The sequence below is a fragment of the Limulus polyphemus genome, unplaced genomic scaffold (assembly GCF_000517525.1).
Source record: "Limulus polyphemus unplaced genomic scaffold, Limulus_polyphemus-2.1.2 Scaffold2182, whole genome shotgun sequence".
NCBI lineage: Eukaryota > Metazoa > Arthropoda > Merostomata > Xiphosura > Limulidae > Limulus > Limulus polyphemus.
In genome coordinates this window covers 56,107-83,436 of record NW_013667792.1, presented here as the reverse complement: position 1 = coordinate 83,436, position 27,330 = coordinate 56,107, and the positions used below count along the sequence as shown (strand labels likewise).

Below are 27,330 nucleotides of genomic sequence, written 5' to 3'. Positions count from 1 at the left end.
TTCAATTCAAATATTCTGGATTGTTTTTTAAACAGTACGGAGACGTTATGACCAATATAGTAGTAGTGCAGTTCAACGACTACGTGCAGACGTCACGTGACAAAGTTTATAACCTTACTTGCTACCTTTCTGGAGTTGGAGAAACGGTGGTGACGTCAAACTACCTGGATACTCGAACCGATGGGTAGGTAACATTGAATCGAATAAAATGATTAGCTAAACAAATTTAATTTAGATACTATAAGATGATAAAACTAGTAGAATCAATTTTATGTCTGTTTAATTTCATTTCAGGAAAGTGTAACATGTTTTACCTAATATCTAATATACAGTAATATGGAAACACACAAACAATATACAAACAAGAGTTACAAAAAAAAAACACGAGTAATTGCAACTAAACTGTAAATTTATTACGTAATAGCTGGAGTACCCGTCCCCTAAACGGAAATTATGTAAATTAATGATTAATGAAAGGTTATCTTACGACATGAAAAATTGCTTCCTTTGTATGTAATTGTAAGAAACGCAAAAACGCCCATAAAATCTGCCAAACACAAAATGTGAAACCGCAAGTTTGCACGTGTCTCCGCATGGACCCAACAAACCGTCATACCAAATGTGGTGAAGATCCATCAATAGGAGACGAAATAGTAATAGCGCAAAAACGCCCGTAAAAATCTGTAAATGCAAAACTGAAAATTTGTAGGTACATGGACATGGATATACAACAGACAGCACTATTATATTTATATAGATATAAACATTGTCACAGAAAACACAAAAGAAAAGTGAATAAATTATACAAGACACTCACTGGTATTTTGTATGGGAACCTTTTGATTTACACAAAGCATTGCAACTTGTTCTCATGCTGCCATCAGTTTGTCAATGTATGATTGTGGAACATTGTTCCAAATATCATCTCTTTCTCTTCGCAGTTTACTAAGACTGTTTGGTCATCTTTTGACCTCTTTATTTTTCTATAAATAAGCCATGTAGCCTCAAGAATATTTATGTTGGGACTTTACGCAGGCCAAGCTGTAGCCTCCTTACTGCTGTGCTATCATTTACTGGATACCCAGCTGTCAGGGTGCCATCATTTGTGGGTAAATCATAGACACCATTGGCTGAAATCAGCCCAAACTTGTACTGATCCCCTCACTATATTTCAATGTAGATGTTGTACATTGACTATGATACCTCCTTCGAATAAGCTGTTATCTATTGTTGCTGAACACTTCAAACTTGGACTCATATGTAAAGAGCACGGAGCATTTTACTATTTGGGATAAAATCCGATGTTAATTTCAATTAACCAGATTACCAGTTTGCTGTAGGACTATAACAAGAACATTTTGAAAAGAACTGCGTATTGCCAGAAGTTTGTAAAATATATCATCAATGGCCATTTAAAACTTGAACAGTGTCTTGCATTAAGGATGCTCTTTGAAAACCAAACATGAATACATATAGTCACAAGAATACAGATTGCTTTGGTGGCAATTCTTGTTTCAAACTCATCACTAATATTATTAACATATACAGCATTTATGGATCAACTGCAACTATTTTCTTTAATATATGGGCGAAAATGAAGCTCTTCAAGGGACACAGATTTAGGGTTGTTAACCAATAAAGGATGATATTAGAAATGTATAAAAAGCTTGAAGCAAAGTGTAAAAAAGAATACTTCCCATATGGCTGTTGTTGTTATCCAATTGAGTATGAAATTCCAAGCTAGATGTTCGAGAGAAAAAGAAATGTAAAGTTGTATGGGTTAAGGGATAAGTTGTTATTAAACAACGATACAGTTTCATTATCGTAACGAAGAAGCTGGAATAAAACTGAACACCACAACATGTACCTTAATTGGTTGCTTGTTTCAAGTTAAGCACAATGCCACATATTTGGCAATCTGTGCTCTGCCCAGCACGGGCACCGAAACCCGGTTTCTGGAGTTGTAAGTCCGCAGACATTCCGCTGGGCCACTTGGGGGGGGGGGGCTGTACCTTAATGAATAGCAACGACCAATATATCTTTGCATTGTTTTTTAATAGAGCCCATTTTGATGCATTTAAAACTTGAATCACCTCACATTAAAACTGTTTTGTCAGAAAACGATAATGCAAAACATTATATGAGCAAGCAGATTTTTTTTCGCTCGAATTTCTTTCATATACAACTCGAATTTGAATTATCTGAGTTATTCATGCTGAAACCCAGTAAGGCAAATCTCTATGACTCTGTGTGTGGGTGTACGAGTGGATTCGTAGTTTGATAAATATTGATAACAATGTAAATATTACACATCAGCTTGTTAATGCATTTAATCAAATGGCGGAGTCCCAATTCGGGTTGCTCAGCTTGTAAAGATCGATAGAGCATGGATGTAAAACATGTTCGAAGTCATGTTTCGAAGTAAATTGAATAAGTATATTGGTCAACTGAATGATCTAATATTGATTTACCTAAATAAATTCGAAACAAAGAATAGATGACTAACAAGATGTAGGAAAATTCTTGTACACCATTCCCACATTTCAATGTTTTTCTTTTTCACATATCGACTGCAAAGAATAGGACAAGTAATGTGAATGTAGGATGTCCAAGAGAAGACGTTACAAGATCCAATAGAAATATGCAAAAAGTTTTTGCTGAAGACGAGCATAATGATGAAGAGAGTAGTAATAAAATAAAGAAAACTTGTGGACGTCTCGTTGCTTTCTAAAAGTATTGTTCTCGTAGAATTTTCTTATTTAATACTTAAATATTCTTAGAAGCTGGAAATACCATATTGAAAATACTAACTCCAAAGAATCGAGGGATCAGAAACATAAAAGAAAAGACATGCTATCACTACAAGTTAAATTGCTGTACTGTACATTTCTTGCACTCAAAGCTTTAAACATTGTAGATATAAAGCAAGATCTGTATTATATAATGACTACAGTGTTCAACATTGGATGGATTTTCGCTCCAAGCATGGAATAATTGATGGGGTAAAATATATTTGCAACTATTGTGACGAAATAATGAATATGTGTTTTTGAGCAGGAAGCAAACAGTCATTAGAGAAGTTTTTAGTTGACATTATGTTGGAACAACTCTTGATGAGATACCCAGACAGATATTATTCACCAAGTGAGTTTAAAATCCACCAAGCTATAGGACCATTACTGGGTTACGTGGGTTCTCAAGTAAGCTTGAAATACGACAAGATATAGGACCATTATTGGGTTTCCTGGGTTTCTAAGTAAGCTTAAAATACGACAAGATATAGGGCCATTTATTGGGCTACCTGGGTTCCCAAGAAAGCTTGAAAAACAATAAGAAATATAGTAGTTACTGGGTTACTTGGGTTTCCAAGTAATCTGAAACCTGACAATGGATAGGACAGTTATTAGGTTACCTGAAAACCCAAACTATTGTTCAATGAGGGAGAACTGGAATGGATTCTCAGCATGAGCAAATAATTACCTGCATACCTGATGCTGAACCAAAAATAAAGCCTCATTTTGCGTGACAGAAATTCAAAGAAAATTTATGATGGCACAATGCATGATGGATGGATTGCCAACCAATTCGCAAGTGAAACTAAAATAGTTATCTTGGAAACAACCAGGAAGACGTTACAATTGATTTGTTATTATACCTGAATTATAAGAACCAATCAATAGTAACAAGCACTATTATAATTAGTAATCCAACTTGAAGCTCATCCATTATTCCATTTGATAAAACATTTTGTAAGGACCAGCTTATGTACTTTGTATGTTACTGCTCTTTTTCAAATACTTCTGATTATTGTTTGCACTGATTATTGTAAGCTTCTGGCCAAACTTACGTTGCAATTAGCAATCAACCTTTATTAAAATAGGTTAACTTTGATAACCAATTTGGAAGTTGTATCAAATTTGGTTTCAGTTTTGGACTCTTTAGATCCAGAGCGGATGATGTGAAAATTTATCACAATGTTTTAGAATTTTTCGCCTCTCTAAGTCGTGACTTCAGGGTTAATAATAAATTCACCCGAATTTTTTTTTTTATTATTATTTCTGCTGTTCAGGCTCGTTTTGTTATTATGTTTTCCTCCTTAGTTTTTAATTTGTTAAGACCGATCCATATGAAAGATTTTCTTAAATTAGGATTTAAAACATTTTAAAAACAGTTTTACAGAGATACTTTGCTATCATCTGATGAGGAACAATTTGATACAAGATTTGTTCGATATTTTGGTTTGGTCCGCTATTCTAGGTTCTACTAGTGTCGGGAAATAGTACCTCTAACCTGTGGTCGGCCGAAACAAAAGACGTTTACAAAGTGTTGTTAGGACTGTCTTTTCTTACCGTTAGTCGAACAAGAGACTCAGAGGTCAAATGAAAATAATGTTATGAGTTAATATGCTTTCGCCTGTTATAGGTCAAGTAAAGAACATTATTCTTTGATACAGGTTTAATCTAGATGAGATGGTTAAAACTAGTTTGATCAATTTCTTTTGGGCGTAACTGGCCTAATTCAGACGCTTTGGTCAAAGTAATCTAAATTAGCCGTATTAAGCGAAACTAGTTTTACTTGGCTGATTTGATCAAAACTATTCAATTCAAGAGAGCCAATAATTCCGGTGCGTTAGTTAAATATGGTATAATTCAGAGGTTCAAAGGTGGTCTAGTCCTGATGGGATCGTCTAAATTAATTTGATTTAGATGAAATGGACGAAACAGGTCTAATTCAGATCGAGTTGATGGTCTAACTTAGATTAGTTTTTGGAAACTGGTTTCTTCAGGACATATTAGTTAAAATTATTCTTAATTAAGATGAACTGGTCATAACTAGTGTAATGCAGATGAGTTAGTCGAAACTAGATTAGATTTAAATGATTTGGTTGAAATTAGTGTAAATAAAATGAGTTAGTTGGTACTAACCTTAATCCATACGAATAGAGTGAAACTAGTCTAATTCAGTTGAATTAGTCGAAATAGGTCTAATTCAGATAAGTTGGTTGAATATGGTCTAATTTACATGTAGATGAGTTGTTTAAAACTGGTCTAATCAAGATGAGTCTCAATTCCAATAAGATGGTCGAAACTGGTCTAATGTAAATGAACCAGTCAAATCTAGTCTTATGCCGGATGGATTGGTTGATTCTTGTCAAATTCATATGCAGATGGGTTGTATAAAACTGTTAGCATCAAGATAAGCGAGTTGAAAGTCAAAACTAGTCTAAAACTCAAATTAGGTGGTCAAAACTGTTGTAAGTTAGATGATTTGGTCAAAACTAGTCTTGAACTGGTTTAATTTGAATGTAGATGAATTGCTTAGTAGTGATCTAGGAAGTTAAATTACTCGAAACTAGTCTTAGTTCAGATGAGTTGGTCTAGACTTGTCTGTTCCAGATGAGACGATAGCGACAGAGTATTGTTTAATAATTTCACTTTATTTTTTTTTATCTTCGGAAAATGATAAAAATGATACTAAAACTTTGCAGACATTAATATTATGTTGGTCACAAAATTTCATCAATGTAGTGGAGTATATAAAAGCTAGATAAATATATTAAAAACATCAATCAGATTATACCGGTGTATATTAAAGGCTATAATACCTGATATGTGGTTCCTTTTTCTACGTCGAAATTTTTAGACGCTATCCAACGCAGATTGAGCACCTGCCAGCTCAGAATATCCTGACCTCTAGTGTTGTCTTGCGAATACTGTATCGTGGCACTCCAACAAACACCATCGCAGTGGGAGATTTGCTTACTTTTAGGCTCGAAGCTCGAGGACAGTGTAAGTTTAAAAAAATACAATTTAAAATTATAACTTTATTGTTTAATTTACTTATGCTTGTAAGTTACCCTTTCACTTTTTATCGCAAAGCTCTTTTCAGAACAGTTGCAAGATTTTATGATAATATAATCATTAATATCTCTATATACATCTTTGGTGAGCTTTACAATTGTAAATGGAATAACAACTATTATAAAGTAGAAGTAATATAGTTATGGGAAAACTGCGATAGAGAAATAAAAATAATGAATCCTTATTAGTTGAACATGTGACAAACCCGACCCACTTTATTGGTCCGTAATACCTGAACCAGAGTCATTATTCAAAATCTAGTTTTCTAGTACTGGTAGCGCCACGGGTCAAGGTTTTGTATGATAATTTATGACGAGTTGTATCTACCTATAGAACTGTCTGCAGTCATATAAGCTTCTCTCTCTTCTTGTTACCTCGTGGCTTTTCCTGAAGATGGCGGAGTAGTATTGACTGCCAAAATATGTAGAATCATCCAACAAGCCCATTGCCGTTTTAATAAATTATTATGCGCTTTTAAAGTTGTGATATCTTTAAAAAATACAACAAATGAAATTAACTGAAAATTAGCAACCATTTCACACAACATTAACTTATGAAAAAGCTATAATCTTTAAAGCTTTTTAAAATTACTTATATGTTTGTTCTTTATCGTGGGTGTTATTCTCCAGCTGAATAGAACTTCGAATTTATATCGTGTGTGAAAGGCTTAGAAAGCGTCACTGCTTTCTTATCTTAGGCATTTTACGCCATTATAATACGTTTCTAGCAGTGCGTGCTATGGGTTGCCACAGGTCCATTTCAGGTGAGTTCTGGTACCAAGAATAACATCTTGTGTTATGTAAGAGATACCTCTGAAATACTAGTTTTATTTATGGATTCATAGAAGAGGACAACTGTGACGTGATTTTAATATTCTTTTAATGATATTCTGGCAGACAGGTACGATTTCTTTACTGGTGACATCTTCGCAACCAATGTCATCGCCAAAGATCCCTATTCCGGAAGAGAAGTGCAATTGATCGATTCAAGGGGGTAATATATGTCATTTTCCCCTATCCCTTCATGTTTCTTTATTCAATTATTTCATAATAGTGGTTGTAATTCAGAGAAAGTTGAATTAAACAGTAAAGTCAAAAACTAAGGTTAAGGTCTTGTAAACTTAAGATTTTTCGAAACTTGTATTTCTTTATCATTCTGTGTTTTGACTGTTTACTTATTGAATTTGTGTTGCGATTAAATTGAATTTTATTATAACCTAAGTTTCGTGAACTTGGTGTCAATATAGTGTTCACACCTCTAAATATGTGGTAAATATTGTACATCCTTTAAAATACAGTAACACAGAAAATTAGACAAAAAATGTTATTTATCGTAACTCCATTTGGTCTTCTTACAGGTTATTAAGACATTGTTTTATTGGCGTTCTAAGGATAATTGTTCTCTTGAAAACTTTGGTGGTTTTTTTAGAATATGTTCTAGTACAGTAGAAATAATTCAAAGCGATCGTTTACAGGAGTCTTTGTTTTCGGATTACTAATCAATTATTCTTATGCATTTGTATGGGTTACTTTAAGCTGCCCTATTGACCTTTACGTATTTCCCGAGTTACATCGAACACCAGAGGGCGCTCTAGAAGCTGAATTTTACGCATTCAAGATTCCTGATTCCAATTTGCTGGTGTTCCAGGCAACAGTTCGTACATGTCGTGGACCCTGTGAACCGGTAAGATTTCGAACTATACAATATACAACAGTATTTCCTTTTATGAAAATGCTTGGTATTCACTGATCAACAATCCTGTTGACTACGTTTGAAAGTGTGTGTTCTGCCCTCTCACGCTGTTGCCAAATTATTTATTTAATAATATTAAATATTTTAATATTTACTACACTCTTAAAAATTATAATTACTTTACAATTGCCTATTTTGCTGAGATGTCACACTTGTTTATAATTTATTTATTTTATGTACTACGATTTCTTACAAGTTTCTTTTTTTACCGCATTCAAATATCTCACGTGCAGTTAATCAATTGTTATTTGCCATAACAGTTAGAAAGCGCGTCAAACTTGCTTGCACAGAGTCCGCGAAATTATCTAACGATAGATTTAGAACGTTTCGTTAGATCATGAGGTAGATACGTCACTGTGTAATCTTTAGATTAGTAGCCTTCGTACACAAAGTAGAAAAAAGTTGTGATATAATAACTCAGAAAAATAAAACGTTATTTGGCCAACAAATACTTTATCATACGCAATTCTTGCCACATTCAGTCTGTGTTTTTCCATTAAACTTATAACTTTCAATATTTCTTACGGTGTTATTTTTTTAGCGCAAAGTTACACAATAGGACATGCGTGCTCTTCCGAACGCGGATAATCAAACCCTAAATTTTAACGTCATGAGCCTGAAAACTTACTGCTAACGCACCGAGAGTGATAGTATTATTCAACATCAATATATCTGACCTAAATATATTTTTTGATTATTATGATAAAATTCATAACTTAAAGTATGGTTTCAAAATTGTTTTTGTAATGTTGGCAGTTGCTTGAATACATTTGCACAATTGGTATATCATAGACATATGGGTATGGATTGATAAGTTTGGTAAGTTTTAAGAAATATCGTAATGAATAACAACTCACACTTTTATCTTTGTTAACTTGATAGACGCGCACATGTTTAGAACTAGGACTACAGTGTTATTTAAAGTGCAGGTTCGAAACATTCCTATTTTTGGGACAGTTTAACGTAATTAATTCTACTCTTTATTTAATAGATATCGTTGCTAAATGTTTTCACTTCGCTAGCTTTCATTAATGCTAATTGTCCGTTGGTTCGGTTATCCCTAATATAAGAAGTGCTTTTTCTGTTACATACAGAGTGTAATTGTATATTCTGTACAGACCATATGCAGTGACCTAAGCAGACCCGGCACTTTTCCGTCATGGGGACGCCGAAAGAGGGCAGCTTCGAATGAAACAACATCTGCTGGCTCAGCCTTACCTATCCGTGTAGCCCAGTCTAGTACAATAGCAACGCCGTCTAACGGTACTGATGAGGAAACAAAAGAAGAGGTACATGAACTTCTAAAAGTGTATTTGTCACGATCTGACATACCTTCTGAAGGTCCCTTTGCAGGTAAGTTTAAATATATATTTCTTTGTTTAAGGTGCGCTACCAGTGAAACGATAGAACGTCTCCAATTTACCATGAAAATAGACGTTTTATAATTTTAGCTAAAGTCCAACAGCACATGAACAGGTCTAGGCGTAGTGTTTAGGATACAGGCTATGGGTCAAAAGGTCCAAGGTTCGAGCCACGATATGCTTCTGAACATTTCTCATTTTAAGCTTTGAAAGCGTTATAAATGTTATAGTACATCCCGCTATTCGACCAAAAGTTGTTTTATAACAAGCATGGGCTCTGCTGATTGTTTTTTCTCTCTCTGTGCAGCAGTTTTATATTATGGATAGCTATAACTGAACCTAAAAGGCCTCCGACGTAGTCGTTTAGCCATAGGCACCGAACGTGGATAAGTCTATTCCAGCCATCGCAGCGGGGACAATGCATTATTATTATTTTTTAATGTGGGTTTATGCTTTAAACTAAATGCCAGAAAAGCTGGGATCCTCATAGGCTACTTGTGTTATGAAAACCACCACAAGAACATAATCTTGAATTTAAAATCAAGAAAACAACGTAGTCTTTGGAAAGTTGAATACATGACCAAGTTCTACACTCAAACACATTTTTTAAACTACAACAAAACTTTGAGTTGAATACAACCGAAAATTAGGCAGCAGAACTAGCATCGTATCCAAACGGGTGTATTACATGAAATCAGGAATCACCGTGGTTAACTGAAAATCAAAATGGCAAATCGTTACCGAAAACAGTACTTCACAGAACAAAGTCATACTCACGACTAATTCAAAATTCATAGTAATAGGCGGAATAAAACGATTGCGTATGAGAACATCTTCAGTCACCAAGACAAATTTTAAATAATAATAATAATTTCCTGTCAGAGTAATCTATGTACTTATTGCGAAATAAACTTGGCCATTAATATAGCTAATTAAATATTATTTTCTCACGTTTTACTTATAAAAATTAGAATGCATTGTTTCATAAGTTAGATACCCTCGCCGTTAAAAATATTTTCGACTATAAACTCAATATTATTTCACGAGGTTCGGCCAGCTTAGGAGATTAGGGTTAGACCTAAATATAAATTCTAAACTAATAATGCAAAACAATTTTTATAATAAAGGTCTAATAATAAATCATAAACTAAAATAAAAAACAATTACATTCAATATACAAACTACTAATAAAAGCAACAGTAAATAAACTGATTAGCATATCTTACTTAGGGAACCCGCTAACACTAGTTCTTGTCTTGAACCATCATGTTCGATGTATGTTCGTTTCGTAGCTTGTTCTCTCTAACACCAAACTTTACCAAAGGAAACTCATTAATAATGAGTCCCAACTATATAACGTCATAGACTATCCTAAATGTGACAATTAAACCTAATTGTTTTAGTATAAACCGTGTCAGATTGATAACATCAAATTTCCCATCGCACAAACAAAAAACCAATGTTTGTATGACAGTTCTACAACAATAATACATTGTAGTACAAACGAACGAGGTGTAATATGACAAAGACAGTAAATATAAATGTACTAATATAATTAAATCAGTGAAGTAATGTCAAACGGAACTAATAACAAACAATTTCAACTAACGATTTATAAAATCAGTGGTGGTCAATGCACAAAATCCTAAGGAATCAAAGGGTAGACGTGAAAGTTTTATAGAAGTGATAGTTTGTAAAACTTCTAAGCCTATAGTCTTTAACACAAATATTTTGAATTTTCCACAGAATCAAATATATTCTGTTTAATTTTAAAAGTGAGAAGTCTCGATAATAAGAAATGCGAATCAGTTATCGAGCTCTATTCACAAAATATTGTAATGATGAACAAATTCTATTATATCTAGTAAGATGAGAGTAGTAAACATTGTAATATAACTTACTGGAATATTGGTATTTGGGAATGGAAAGTTTATAACTTCAAGGTGGAAAGTGTCCGTTTTATTAAAAATTTTAAAGTTTGAATCTGCGATTAATGATGTTGATATCTATGTCTAGGTAATTTGTTTTGTTTCTAGGGGGAGAATTTTTCTAGAGTAAGCTCTGCCGAATAATATATCTTGTAAACATTTCAATTAGACTAGAAGCTTTAAAAACAAAAAATAACATTTTACGAATATCTATTTAAGCAGGAGAAAACAATATGCATGAGAAAAACTAGTATCATAAGCCCTAACCTATAAAACAAACAAAACAAATCACAAACACATCTTTTTACAATGACTAAACAAAGCAAAATGCAATAAAAGGAATATTAATAAACCAGCTTCACCCCCCCCTTCCCTCCTCTCCCGAAAAAAAACACACAACAAAAACAACATTAGCACATCATTTAACAATAATAATGCAGAATGAAAGTAATGAAAGAAAATATCATCAAATCAGCTTCACGTAGACTGGCTAAGTAAAACATAAAATAGGATTTACTCAGCTACTCCAAACAAATCGCACACACACATTTATAGCTTTTTTCATTTGTAGAAGTATTCAAACTATTTTATTAGAAAGTGACTTAACATTAATAACTTTCACAACTTAGCCCACCTATCGTTGCAGTATCATGTCATTCCACTAGACTTGGTGAATATAGTTGGAAAGTTATTATACTTATTATTGTTGTTAAGGGTTTTAATAGCAAACTTTAACTAGGATTCATCAGAAATCACTGCTCACTTAAATAGGGAACATACATAGGGAACGGTCCTCATTTTGAACATCAGCTTACATAGGGAACTGTCCTCATTTTGAACATCAGCTTACATAGGGAACTGTCCTCATTTTGAACATCAGCTTACATAGGGAACTGTCCTCATTTTGAACATCAGCTTACATAGGGAACTGTCCTCATTTTGAAGATCAGCTTACATAGGGAACTGTCCTCATTTTGAAGATCAGCTCATAGAGAGAACTGTCCTCACTTTGAAGATCAGCTCAAAGAGGGAACTGACTTCATTTTGAAGATCAGCTTACATAGGGAACTGTCCTCACATTGAAGATCAGCTCACAGAGGGAACTGACCTCATTTTGAAGATCAGCTTACATAGAGAACTGTCCTCACTTTAAAGATAAGTTTACAGAGGTAACTGTCCTCACTTTGAAGAGCAGCTCACAGAGGAAACTCTCCTCAATTTGAAGATTAACTTACATAGGGAACTGTCCTCACTTTGAAGATCAACTTACAGAGGGAACTGTCCTCACTTTGAAGATCAGCTTACCTGGTTCAGTAAGTGATTTGTTCTCACTCACATGAACGTGTAAAATGCAGTCCCTTCAACACCAGGAGAAGACTATGAACTAACAGGTGGAAGAAGTGACGTTGTTCTACTTTAGGAGCAAAAATTTGTCGAGTCGTCCTTTGGTCCATGGCCCCTGTTTATATTGCAACCAGCTTTTCCGGATCGAACAATCACGCACCTCCTCACAAAACATTTCAAATTTTCACTGAAGCCGTCCATGTTCATTGCTGTTCACTGTACAGCTAGAGTGATTAATCACATCAACACTTTTATTGAAACTAACCCCTATGTTATCTCTAGGAGTCCTGAAATTAAATGTTTTCCTTCCTGTCATCTGCTCCCAATTATACTTAGGGAGGAAATATGTCATATACATAAAATCGTGTATGGATCTTTCATAAGATATGAAATATACATATGTATGGACTTGTAATAACTAGACAGCAGTTAATCATATACACGGTAGTCAGAAGACAAATTGAGCGCTCACAGATTGATTCACTCAGCCTCCCCATCACACTGCCACCTGTGTGACTTACCCAGCCATCCTGTCAAATTGCCACTTGTCTGACTCACCCAACCTCCCTATCACACTGCCACCTGCGTGACTCACGCAGCCTTTCTATCATGCTGCCACCTGTGTGACTCACCCAGACTCCTTATCATGCTGCCACTTAGGTAGAATCGAGTAGTTTTTAATCTTGGCCATTTTCTGCTACATCACTGAAGACAGGTTTTCCGAACAGTTTTATAAAGGAATCCACCTATCTGAAATACAATGCCTAGAGGTATTTGCAGCCGAGATACTCTTGTTCTGTAATTTGTACCCTTCCAGGCGCAGGCACAATGGGTTAGTGGACTCAATGTAGCTACAGCTCTACAACTACAGGAACCATGGGCTGGTAGACTCAGTGTAGCTACAACTCTACAACTACAGGAACCATAGGCTGATGGTCTCATTGTAGCTACAACTACAGGAACCATGGGCTGGTAGACTCAGTGTAGTTACAACTCTACAACTACAGGAACCATAGGCTGGTGGACTCAGTGTTGCTACAACTACAGAAACCATGGGGTGGTGGACTCAGTGTAGCTACAACTACAGGAACCATGGGCTGGTGGTCTCATTGTAGCTACAACTACAGGAACCATGGGCTGGTAGACTCAGTGTAGCTACAACTCTACAACTACAGGAACCATAGGCTGGTGGACTCAGTGTTGCTACAACTACAGAAACCATGGGCTGGTAGACTCAGTGTAGCTACAACTCTACAACAACAGAAACCATAGGCTGGTGAACTCAGTGTTGCTACAACTACAGAAACAATGGGCTGGTGGACTCATTGAATCTACAACTACAGGAACCATGGGCTGGTAGACTCAGTGTAGCTACAACTCTACAACTACAGGAACCATGGGCTGGTGGACTCATTGTAGCTACAACTACAGGAACCATGGGCTGGTGGACTCATTGTACTTACAACTACAGGAACCATGGGCTGGTGGACTCATTGTAGCTACAACTACAGGAACCATAGGCTGGTGGACTCATTGTACTTACAAATACAGGAACCATGGGCTGGTGGACTCATTGTATTTACAAATACAGGAACCATGAGCTGTGGGACTCATTGTAGTTACAACTATAGGAACCAGAGACTAGTGGGCCTAGTGTAGCGAAAACTACAGGAACCACGGGCTAGTGGATTCAGTGTAGTTACGACTAGGCTCTCTCTATTTCGCAACGTTATTTGAAATGATGACTCGTTGCTTACGCTGTTTGTGTTAGGATTAAAATGCTTTGTTTTTGTACACGTGATGCCTCATGGATTCTCTCACTAGATCCTAGGCTTGTATCGTCAAGTTTTAATTCTCCTACGATGGTATTTCAGACCCTCATTTGAATTTACTTTATATATAATAGTCAATTTTTGGAAAGCGCCCGAGCTTCTGGGTCTTCTGAAATGTTCTTGATTTTTTTGTTCCTTTTGCTAACTTCTTCATCGTGCATGAAGTGCTTGACAGCATCGAGTGTGACAAGTTCGTGTATTGAATATTAACTTACAATCAGAACAATCTACCCAATTAGAGCGAAACTAAAAACAAACTTGTTAATGAACATAGCTAATTAAATATATCTTTCTTACATTCTTTTGTACAAAGATTAGAATGCATTGTTTCATCAGTTGGGTACTCTCGCAGTTAGCGATATCTTTGACTATTTGTAGTACCCTAAATCATGATTTCTGCTTTCTTGTCAACGTGAAATTCGTGTTCAGGTTTCAACAGGTTGTATATTGTCTATGATCTACCACGTCTCATAATACCCCAATACTTCGAAATTGAGCATTAAAATAAACCTTTAAACAGTAGGTGAGAAGCAGCATCCATTAGTCTCACCTTGTCTACTAACCTTCCCTTTAGCTCTGTCACAGATGAAAAAGCGCTGGATGCTGTTATGACACAAGGAGATTGTAGGTGGGACTTACCCACTTAGTCTATTACACCTTCTAGCACCACATGGTTTCAAATTTGACATGTCAATAGCGATTTTTTCCTTCACAGATTACCTGCCTTTCTTTGTAATTAATCAGACTACTTTCTGGTCTCGGGCACCAAAATTTGATCTTCCTTCGCTAGTGTATTTCTTTATAAGAATAATTAATTTGCAGATAGCTACTAAATATATGAAAATGTTGGTTTATAACGCTTATAAACTAAAAATATAGGCTACAGATTTCATTTCTTTTTCGCCTAATGTACAATTGAAAAGAGAATCTCTGACGTAGAGGTCTGATACATTCCTAGATTGGCTGTAATCTCTGCTGTGGACTGCATTTTTGTCTATTCAAAGCTCATCAGCACAGCTTAGGTCAGCAAACTAAACAAATACAGTTAGGCCTGTTATAATGTTGATGTATATATCATATTTATGTTTGTTTTTTAAATCACTATTCAGTAACCTAAATTTATTTTGGTTTATATATGGTGACTTAAAAAGGACACAAATGTTCCATACAATATAAGAGTCGACTAATTGAACTAAGGGTAGCCTTTGTCTCTCATATCTGGGTTACTACGAATCAATAAACGAATGAATCCCATATATATTACAATAAACAAAGAACAAAGATTTTCAGTCATTCGTGTGTAGTTGCATATTATATATTTATAAAGATATATTTCTTTAAATTGAATAATTAAATGTCAATAACTTTATGTGGTGTTAAGAACAACAAAATATATTTAATCATGTGACATGTGAATTTTTCTTACAGTATATGAAACTCCTACAGTATGTGTAGCACAAGCAGGTTACTACACTCTGATAGCTGTAGTAACGTTACTTATTTGCCTTGTGATAGGAGTAGCAGTAGCCGCTACCTATTACGTCCGAAAAGCTAGACTTGTGGTAAGTGACTCGTGACTCGTTTTCCATGTATGTGTGTGGGAAATCGTTACTTGAATATTCGATCATTCAGATCAATACATGATTATATTTCTCTCCTTCGGTTTTGAGTAACACCGAGGTAAAAATGGTACAAGTAACTGTTGGGTTTGATTTTTTTAATGGACTGATTCTGTCTCAACATAGAACCTAAAATGCTATCCAACTCAAGACAGAAGCCAAGAACAGTCCACGGGTAATAGTTTGATATGCTACATTTTCAACCTTCTATTTAATACACATAGGGTGTTATCTTGTATTTTTAATATTACCTTACCTCACCTCTCGTTTTGAACACCATTCTAAGTCCTTTCATATATTAAATTTACACGGCCTGGTATAAATTACTATTAATGTTTTTTTTAAACATCTATTCTCACATGAAACTCTTTTAATAGTTTACAAGGAGGGGAATTAGCACACTCAGACTATCAAGTACTTTTGTTATTAAAAGTGAGTTTATAATAACGATCATACAGATAAAAATAAGTGGAATATATATGAATATATATTGATGAGACGGCTGATAGGGGGTAATAAAAACATTTATTTAAAAACAGAAAACAAGTAACAACGTTGCGAACCTCCTTAGGTCATTATCATTCTTAACCTGATGATGACCTAAAGAGCTCGAAACGTTGTTACTTGTTTTGTGTTTTTAAATAAAAGTTTTTAATACTCGTACCAGCCGTCTCTACTATATATATATATTTACTTCAAGTGGGTTCTTCATCATAATGAATAAGTGGGGTGCTTTTTACTTTCCCTATTATTAGATTTCCGCTGTTATTTTGATTAACTTATTGATTTCATATACAGACAAGTATTTTGGGCATATTTAATAAAATATTTATACATAGATTGAGTATTATTACAACAGTGTGTGAAAAGCATTGAGGGCGTGCTCCCCCCGTGGCCTATGGACACAACGCCATTGAACTCTGCACATAACGAGGGCAGTACACGGATGGTCGAAACGTTCTCCTTACTAAGATAAAATAAAAGTGGGTTTCAACAAGAAACTCATGCTCAATTAGTTTTTTATCGGTATGAAACAGATTCCTATATATCAGGCCTGACATGGCCTGGTGATTAGGGAGCTCGAATCGCAATCTGCGGGTAGCGGGTTCAAATCCTCGTCACACTAAACATGCTCGTTTTTTCAGCCATTAGGACGTTATAAAGTGATGGTCAATCCCATTATTCGTTGTTAAAAGCGTAGACCAAGAGCTGGCGGTGACTGTTGTTGATTAGCTGCTTTCCCTCTAGTTTCTCACTGCTAAATTAGGGACGGCTAGCTCAGATAACCCTCGTGTACCTTTGCGTGAAATTCAAAACAAACCAAAACCTTATATGCAATTGAATTACATTGTTGGTCTATATTACAATAGGTCAATAACGCTTTATGTTACAAATTTAGGGTGTAAAACGTCTTAGCTAGCAGTGTATGACGTGTGTTTAATACAAGATCATATTAAGATTAATTTGGACCAGTAAAGGTTGATGTGATTTAAATTATTATCAGTATTATTGTAATAGCATAAAAACGTATCACTGCAAATCCTTTGTTGTTTCGGCATAGGGTTATAGTTTTCATTGTCTGTAAATGAGTTTCAGCTTAACTTGTGATATGTTTTTCGTCTAATGTAGGCTAAGTGCAGAAATTGATGGTGTCTTTGAAAAAAAGTTCCTTCTGAGAGTTTAGGTCTCTCCTACACGAGATGCTGTTATATATAATTGATACTTGAAACCGTCGGTACTTGGTGAAACTCCATAATTACAGAATGGAGGAAAAACAAAAAAGATTATGTTTCACAAATACATCATTTATTCACGACCATGGTTTTCGCCAGTAAAGTCTGTATCTGATGATGCCTTTACTGGCGAAACCATGGTCGCGAATAAATGATGTATTTGAGAAACGTACAGATGTTGTTATGTTTGGCGCTTATTGTGTAGTTGCCGAGTTCACAACTACGACAAACTCATTGCAAAAACTGTTAATTTTTAGTAATCAGGGTTAGTTTTTTTAAGGTGTGTAATTTGGAGTACTAGCTTTATAGGATCACTTAGTTAAATCTCTCCTGTAACTGAAAAAAAGACTCCCTATAAGCTACTAATTACAATCAAATTGCATGACAACTAATTTTAATCATCATGAGATACTACTTAGAATAAAATCAATATTTGTATTCTAATGACTGATACAAAAATTCATTTTATTTTTATTAAGTTCATAATTCTGTAATAGCCTGATATGGCCAAATGGTTAGGACGCTCGACTCGTAATCTGCGGGTTCGAATCTCTGTCCCACCAAATATGCTCGCCCTTTCAACCGTGGGGGCGTCATAATGTGACGGTTAACTTCGTTGGTAAAAGAGTAGCCCAAGAATTGGCAGTGGGTGATGATGACTAGCTGCCGTCCCTCTAGTCTTACACTGCTAAATTAGGGACGGCTTGCGCAGATAGCCCTGTGTAGCTTTGCGCGAAATTCAAAATGACCGAACAAATAAACAATTCTGTAATTAACTTGTTTCAATATTTTTTAGCATCAGTTCTAGGCATCATTTATGAAACACTTTAAAATTAGATAAAAACACTTAAAGTACTAAATACTTTAAAGAAATATCTTAACTTTGAAATTTAATTAAAATGAATTCTAGAGGGAAAATGTTTAATTTCACAAGATTGGTTTGTTTTAAATTTCGCGCAAAGCTATACGAGGGACGGGGATTTGAACCCGCGACTAGCATCTTGGGAGTCGAGCACCATAACCATAATTCTATAGGATTACCGACAATACTTTAGAAAAGTGATCTCCTATAGAGTATTTATTCAAACTTTCTTCGTACCTAACAAATCATGATCCGGTTTTCCAGAGTTATACATGTAAAACATTGTGCAGTGAAGAGTACGTACACATTTTAATAAATTGTTTGTTAATTTTCTCATAGCTGAAACAATCAGATGCTGACAGCATGTCACCTAGTACTGCTAATCTGTATGTGTCTCAGTTCCAAGCACCTAGATTTGAAGACCCCAGTGAACCCATCTATACAGATCCCTCGCTGTTCGAGAGATCACGCAGCATGAAAATATCAAACTTGGGCAACATGAAACCCGAGAAAGACGTTAATTCTTGAGTATCTGCACGATTGTTATCAATAATACAATGTTACTTACAATTTGGCTAGAATTACCTTGACTTTATAAATAAATACTTCTAGAGACTGTGGTATGTTGTAGTCGTGTAATTGTTAGTCTTAAACTATAACGGTCAACATTTTCCACTTTTAAATTAGGAAAATATAGATACTTCGTTATTAATTGTTTTTTTTAAATCCAAAATGTTATTTCTGCTTCATTTAATTATTGCTTACAAAATTCTAACAACCTTGGTAGTTTGGTTTTTAATTAAAGTATCTATTAGAGCTACTCTTACTAAGTTATCTTCATCAGTGATCGGCTGGAGTAAAATAAATTTAATTATCGAAATTAACAGAATATGGAATACGTTAAAAATTAGACTGTTTAATATTCTTTACTACCTTTAAGATGTAAGTGAATATCACACAAGGAGATTTATCACGTTTATTTATAATAGTGTCTATCCTAATGGAGTTTTAGTTGTAATACATCATAAAGTTGGGAAGGTGTATGAAAACTCAATAAAATAGGCATGATTTTAAAAGTTTCGATGGTTTATATTGTCTTCCAGAATTATAACATATTTTCACCACAATGAAATAGACCAATAAAAGTTGTACAATACAAAGTGAAAGTTTTGTATTGTAGGGAAAATCATAAATGATGCAAAATATGTTATGTCTAATATTCGAACTAACCTGGAAAATCTCCCTTTGTTTAATCTATGTGTTAATTGAAGAAATAAGTCGTTAGTCGGTTGTAAGTCTAGATGGAAAGGTTCTGGGGCATTTCTATGTATTCAAAGAGATAAACGTTGGGTTGTTTAGATATAACAGTATAAAAGGCGTGATGCAATTATTATTTTATTAATTGAAAACTTGCGATTAATAAACCTCTGTAAATTTATCCTATCCAGCATCTTCGTATGGCATCGTAAAAATAAAACCTTCAAACTCGGATTCAATGACTCTTAAAATGTGAATGTTCATATATCGACAATCAAGAGATGTAGTATGGTTTACAATAAAATACTAAGCCTAACCTTTCTATTTACAACTGATGTGAAAATGTTTTGATTTGAAGTCGACAACTTAAAGACCATTTCTAGTTTGAGTTCATGATTTTGACTAAATTTTACAATATAATATTTATTTGATTTTTCAAACTTGGTTTCGAAATAGCACTCACGAAAGCTGGATAGGACTAAACATAGTAATTGTTAGGTATATAGTGACCCCAGTGACTCAGTAGTAAGACTAAGGCGAAACGTTGTTTTTAAATTATATATTTTTTTCTAGCTCATTTTAGATGTTTTTGAATTTAAAAAAAAAAAGTAAGACTAAGGGCTTATAACTCTAAAACTCGGATTTCAAAACCCGCGGTGGGAAAAACGCAGACAGCTCATTGCGTGGTTTTGTGCTTACAAACATACAAACAAGCTAAATAGTTTCTATAAGTCAAGTTTTGTTCCTTATCTCTTAATATAAATGTAAAGGTCCAATTCTCAACCACTGGCGAATTGTAACAAATTTTAAAAAAAGTTTGTTAATTCTACATACGATACATTCTTTGTCTATTTTAAAATAAGACATTAGATATTGAAATATATTATATAAACATTTATATGTTGCAAGAAGAGTTAGAATAGATATAAGGTATTTTCATCTTTGATTCTCCGCAAAGCACATTGTACAAGAGTAATTTTGCCAACTGCTACAGCGTTGGACTGTGTTCAAAATTTGCCCTTTTTTTTTACTTTAACGTGTTAATGCTTTATCTGGTCTCATTATGAGCAAATTATTCAAGACTTAAAAATATATAATGCTCTACTAAATTAGGTTGTATAAGTCATTTTTTGAAGTTTAATTAGATCTAAGAAGAGAAAATTATGTACATTATTTGTCTACATGATTTTTGACAGGTACAGATAGGCAGCGTGTGCTAATAAAGTATCTTAAAATTAGATTAAGACTTGCTTGCAATAATGTAAGTAATACACCAGTATCAATCAATTTGTGTTTCTGTATGTAACGAGATAGTCTAAATACGTTCAGTTTAAATTCTTGATTTTAAAACTTTGATTACTTAATTTCACTATACCGAAATAATAGATTGCAGGCTTAAGTTCATAAAGGCTACAGAAAATTTTAATTTGTTTCCTTTTAAAAATAAATATCAACAAAATTGTAAAAATATTCGACGATGATTGCATAGTGCACAAAAAAATATTTGGTAAAATAGATAATAAAACTTTACGTGTTTATTTGCTACACAATAAGAATATAGCTAACTTAACACCAGGGGACAGAACTGTAAGATTATATTATCAAAAATTATGTAACGATAATATAAAAACATGGGGTAAAGAGGCAGCAACGTGTTTGATTTAAGTAAGGTTATATTTCTTCTCCATCGCATGTTTTAGCAGTAAATACTACATTTTTTATAACTTTGACACTGAGTGAAATATAAATTAAAACAATAAAATACCTGTGGATTTTGTTACGTTGCCCTGCATGTTTTTTCGTTATACATTTATCATGTCTGTAAGAAACTTAGTCTATTAGAAACTAAGAAATTCTTAGTTCTTAATCTATGTAGATGATAGAAAAAAAACTGGCACCTGTGTTTTCCAGATAAATAAAATTAGATATTTTAAAACTTGTGTTTTTTTTTTGTTTTTAAATTTTGATAAACGTTTATCCAAGATCACCATAAGTAGGAAACGTTCTATCTCAAACAATATACTTTCTCTTCTGAAATGGAACAACCTTTAAAATACTAACAGATCTAACAGAATTCTCTAGTTAATTCGTGAAATTATCATTATTTTACAAACAAGTTTTAGTTAACAATTAGAATTTCTCTGATTATTTTGTTTCATTCACTTTTTTAATTGTTAGAAATGAAACTTTGTAATCAAACAGATGTATCATGGTTTCATGCCAGGTTCATCTTTACCAACAGAGCTTACGATTCTGTGACTTGTAATATTTTATCTGATACATATTATCTTTAGACTGAGATAAAAAAAGTAATAGCAAGAAACTTTAAAACCAGGTAAAAAATAAGTTTTTATTAACGTGACGGATTTTTCACTTGAAATCATGAGCTTGTTTATAAAGATTTAAAATGATTAACTATAAATGACTTAATCTGTGCTAAGGCGAAACCATAAATTGTGTACAAACAGAATTATTGTTATCAATTTAAAAAAAACACAAAAAACTAAATGTACAGAATTTTGCATGGAGTTATTGAGCTAAATGTTAAATATTAAGATTGTGTCTTATAGATACTGATTACAAACAAGGATACACTTTTTATAAAATAATAAAAAGTTTCACATACCCTTTTAAGGAGGATGGATATTTGAAATTCAACTATAAACACTGGAACAAGTGCTCGTAGTGTGTGTCGACTGGAGAGTGGGAGAGATAACTTTAATGATGCTCTCTCACCATCATACCTTTATTATGTTAGAGTCAAAGCTGAGATAAACACAATCTGTGAGTCTGAAGGACCTCGATTTCAAACAAAAAACTCAATAACCTGTTTCTCTGTTTATTTCTCTATAAGCCTTGGTCTTAATGCGAATCTATATTAGGAGTCTAGCAAAAAAAAAATAAATACTATACTTTAAATAAGCAAGAAAAACAAAAAATAGATACAAAGATGTCCCAGGCTACGTGCTATTCACGAGACTGAGGGCCACAACAACGGCGAATTATATCCCCAGGCAATTCCAGGGTTTGCCAATAGAACAAACCACTGCTTATATTCATAATACAGTTCATACTATGTTGGCCCCTTCTAAAGGTGGGAGGAGGAGGAGAAGAAAACACAAACCACGACCTTAGTGATTCAGGCAGTCTCACGAATAATCAAGAGACGACAAACTTAGTAGTTCCCTTGACTAATGTTCTATATTAAGAATATACCCTGAAACATGCTGAAAATTTGAAAGTAGCAAGGGTTAACAAAACATATGATATGCCATCGTATTATGCCACTATTCGGTTAGATAAGAGTAACCCAAGGGTAGGTGGTAGATGCTGTTTAAATAAAAATTGGGGGCAGCTATGCACAGATAGCCCTCAATGTTTGTAACTTTGCATACAAAGTTTGAAACAAGCAAACAATTTTCCCATTTTTTTCAATGACAACCAGAAACAGTTTTACCTGACCTTTGCCCCTCCCCCCAGTGGTACAGCGGTATGTCTGCGAACTTACAACTCTAGAAACCGGATTTCGAGACCTGGGTTGGGCAGAGCATAGATAGCCCATTGTGTAGCTTTGTGCTTAAACTACAAACAAAACCTGACTTTTTGTTGTCGCTTAGATTAAAGAAAAGAGAATCAAATGATACATCAAAATAAATTTAGGGTAAATTAATCCATTAACATTTTACTCAATTTAAATATTTCACTGTAACAAATAATATGATACATAAGTTTTGTTTGTTTGTTTGTTTTGGATTTCACGCAAAGACACCCGAAGGCTATCTGCGCTAGCCGTCCCTAATTTAGCAGTGTAAGACTAGAGGGAAGGCAGCTAGTTATCACCACCCACCGCCAACTCTTGGGCTACTCTTTTACCAACGAATAGTGGGATTGACCGTCACATTATAACGCCCCCACGACTGAAAGGGCGAGCATGTTTGGTGGGACGGGGATTCAAACCCGCGACCCGCAGATTGCGAGTCGAGCTCCCTAACCATCTGATTATGCCAGGCCATTCATAAGAATTAAAATTGTATCTAATTATGTTTTTGTGGTTTCATTAGGTTTGTTTGTTTCTAATTAAGCACAAAGCTACACAATAGGATATCTGTGCTCTGCTCACCACGGGTATCGAAACCCGGTTTCTAGCGTTGTAAGTCCGTAGACATACCGCTGTGCCACTGGGGGCGGTTTCATTAAGATCAAAATGTTTTTTTTTTCTCATAGTATGTAAAACTCCCTCAATTTCGAGATGGGTATGTTTATAGCCTAGTAATAAAATACATATTTTACCAATATTTGAAAAATGGTTCTCTTATGGATCAGAATGATTTCCTTTCTTTATGCATACATGTTTTTGTGTACTTTGTAGATTAGTAGAAGAGAGAGAAAAATATACGTTAAAATAAAATGCAAGTACAATAAGTACCATTCACGAATAATTTAATAAAAATAATCATGTCAAAAAATAAAATAATAGACGAATAAAAATAACAGAAGAAAACTGCACATGAGAGAGAGACGAGGAAAATGTAAAATCGAAACATGAATATTATGTGAAACATTTCCTCAACATGATATTTTTTTCATGAATATTTTTATCTTATTTTCGTCGAATACTGACGTGCTTTTGCATTGTTTTAAGATAGTGTTGTGATTGTATCTTGGTATGTCAGAGCATGTTATAAATTTGTTTGTTATATAGAATGTTTCTATCAGTTGACAATTAAGAACATTATTTTCTGTATTTTTAGTCTCGAAACGCTGAGATAAGTAATCAATACTGTTATGTGTTGTTTAGATATTTATTGTTGTCAATTACATTAGAGTTGGTATATTCTATAAAGTATAAAAGCTACAGAGTTTAGATTAGAAAGTTCCATGTCTTGAGTCCCCTGGTGGGACAGTGGTAAGTTTACGGACTTGTAATGCTAAAATCCGGTGTTCGATTCTCCGAGGTGGCCACAGCAGACAGCTTAATTTGGTTTTGCTCTAAAACAAAACAGTCTATGTCTTGATTTTCGAGTTGGAAGGGATGGTTCTCTTCAGTTTGTGAAAAACATAAAGTATCCTATGAAATGCTGCTCCATGCACACAAAATCGCAAAAAATACAACATAGAGTAGTTGTAGGCAGATTCCTAGAGCAGAGATGAAAGAGAAACCTAAGGCGAGTGGTAGTAGGAGAGTCACAGCTACCGTCAGAGGGAAAAGTGGTTGGTAAGAGACACTTCTTTTGGGACGGAAGAGAAACAAACACGTGAAAACTCTCTACCAGGTGTATGTCTGTGACGTGTCCTGAGAATAATGAGATTACTTTCAGTATGCATTGACTGTTAGAGAAACGCATTTACCTCTGGTTAGAACTAAAGGATGGACCAAGATAAAGCAGAATAAAATAATAATTAATAAAACATTACTTTGAATTTGGAATAAAAACCAACAATAAACCCGCTCTCTGTTATCTATCCCATTAAGTTGTACTTTGATCATTATTAAACTCATCTGAGCAGATTGTAGAAACCTCCAACAAAAAGAGGTTTAATAGGAGTCACCATTTTGTCAGACTGGTTACCATTTGATCTGTTACGTTGGTTTCCACTTTATCTGACAGATCAGTTACCACTTTGTTTGTCAGATTGGTTACCATTTGATCTGTTACGTTGGTTTCCACTTTATCTGACAGATCAGTTACCACTTTGTTTGTCAGATTGGTTACCATTTGATCTGTTACGTTGGTTTCCACTTTATCTGACAGATCAGTTACCACTTTGTTTGTCAGATTGGTTACCATTTGATCTGTTACGTTGGGTACCACTTTACCTGTAAGACTGGTGATATGTTGATGTGCACAAAACAGAATATGATGTCTCAAAGGTAAAAGCTCAAAGATTCGTTGAGATCAACATCTTCGGATTAATAATAAAATGACCTAGAAAATGTGCAAGAGTTTGTGACGGCAAGGGTAAAACTAATGTCAAGAACTGGCCTTCTATCCTTTCATATCACGTAGAAAATAGTTGATAGAAAACAAGACGTTAATCTTTTAAAACTGGTAAAAGAGAAGCCCCAGGACAAAAGAAAATTTGTCACACTTAGACTATAAGTAATGATGAAAGATATGTATATAAGTGATAAGGATGGTCAGTATACAAATAACAACACGAGAAGCGATGAGAGATAATTAAAGGTTAAGCTATAGACACTTTTGCTGTTGTTATGTAAACATCACCAAGATCACTGAAAAACCCCCGTGTAAGATTGACCGCAGATTAGCAGAATGACAATTTGCTGCTTTTTATTAGACACTGTTAGAATCAACTGTGTGGATTTATTAGTATGTAGAAGCCTTAGTTTACTTTGTGTGTGAATTTATTATTCTAAAGCTTATCAGTATGTAAAAGCCCTACTTTAACTTGTGTGTGTATATATTATTCTAAAGCTTATCAGTATGTAGAAACCCTAATTTACCTTGTTTGTGGAATTATTATTCTAAAGCTTATTAGTATGTTGAAGCCTTAGTTTACCTTGTGTGTGGATTTATTATTATAAAGCTTATCGGTATGTAGAAGCCCTAGTTTACCTTGTGTGTGAATTTATTATTCTAAAGCTTATCGGTATGTAAAAGCCCTAGTTTACCTTGTGTGTGAATTTATTATTCTAAAGCTTATAAGTATATAGAAGCCCTAGTTTACCTTGTGTGTGCATATAATTTATTATTTATTACTATAAGGTTCAAGTAAAAACAGATTTAAATACAAATTATGAAATTATACAATTTATATGTACCTCACGTGAGGAAAGGTAGATTTTATAAAAGTATTTGGTATCCTCAGTCTTATTAATAAAATCTGTTATTTTTTAAAAGCCTCAGTGGAAGACAACAGGAAAGGATAAACTCGGCAAACAGATTGCTAAAGCAGACTGCAAAAAAATAAAATGAAAAATAAGTAGATTATCTCGTAGTCAGGATTAGTAGTCTATACCATCACCTAAGTTTAATTATTTAATTGTACTTTTTTAAAACTCGTAATAATTACTAATTAGTTTTTATTCTTTGTTTCGGTTGTTAATGTGCTGCCGTCTCCAGGAAAGTCCTGACTATTTCATTATCGGTAGTGGGTGGAATTCGATGTTGGGTCTTCTTGATTGAAATAATGGTGCGTTATACACTGTTATAAACAGCCATTCTATGCCCCAGAATTTGATTAAATACGCTTAAAGCAGCCATTCTATGCTCCAAAATTTGATTAAATACGCTTAAAGCAGCCATTCTATGCCCCAGGATTTGATTAAATACGCTTAAAGCAGCCATTCCATGCCCCAGAATTTGATTAAATACGCTTAAAGCAGCCATTCTATGCCCCAGGATTTGATTAAATACGCTTAAGACAGCCATTCCATGCCCCAGGATTTGACTTAAATACGCTTAAAACAGCCATTCTATGCCCCAGGATTCGATTAAATACGCTTAAAACAGCCATTCTATGCCCCAGGATTTGATTAAATACGCTTAAAACAGCCATTCTATGCCCCAGGATTTGACTTAAATACGTTTACAGAACAATCGTAGTATGGCCAGTCGAGGTTCGATACTTCATTATCACCTTAACAGGGAACATCTCGCAATGTAGTTTACAATGGAAATCGAAAACAAAAATTAAAGAAGCCAACATTCGCGAGCGAATTCAACATGTCTCCGTCACGTAATTCCAACTTGGCCAATTTTGACATCAGAAAAATCGTGAAAAACACATAAAAATCGAAAACTATTTATATCACTTCT

The 27,330-nt window shown here is 34.3% G+C and overlaps 1 protein-coding gene across 1 annotated transcript in view; it reads left to right on the top strand.

Annotated features, from left to right (window-relative positions):
* The window catches only part of LOC106466189, a 33,443-nt gene extending 11,958 nt beyond the window's left edge, over positions 1-21,485 (top strand). Inside the window, exons 9-15 of the mRNA XM_022394148.1 lie at positions 36-184; positions 5,644-5,789; positions 6,758-6,854; positions 7,397-7,544; positions 8,732-8,966; positions 15,507-15,640; positions 18,632-21,485. Coding sequence (XP_022249856.1) covers positions 36-184; positions 5,644-5,789; positions 6,758-6,854; positions 7,397-7,544; positions 8,732-8,966; positions 15,507-15,640; positions 18,632-18,820 — 1,098 coding nt within the window. The 3' untranslated portion in view covers positions 18,821-21,485. The remainder of the gene's footprint in view (positions 1-35; positions 185-5,643; positions 5,790-6,757; positions 6,855-7,396; positions 7,545-8,731; positions 8,967-15,506; positions 15,641-18,631) is intronic.
* The last annotated feature ends 5,845 nt before the right edge of the window (positions 21,486-27,330 follow it).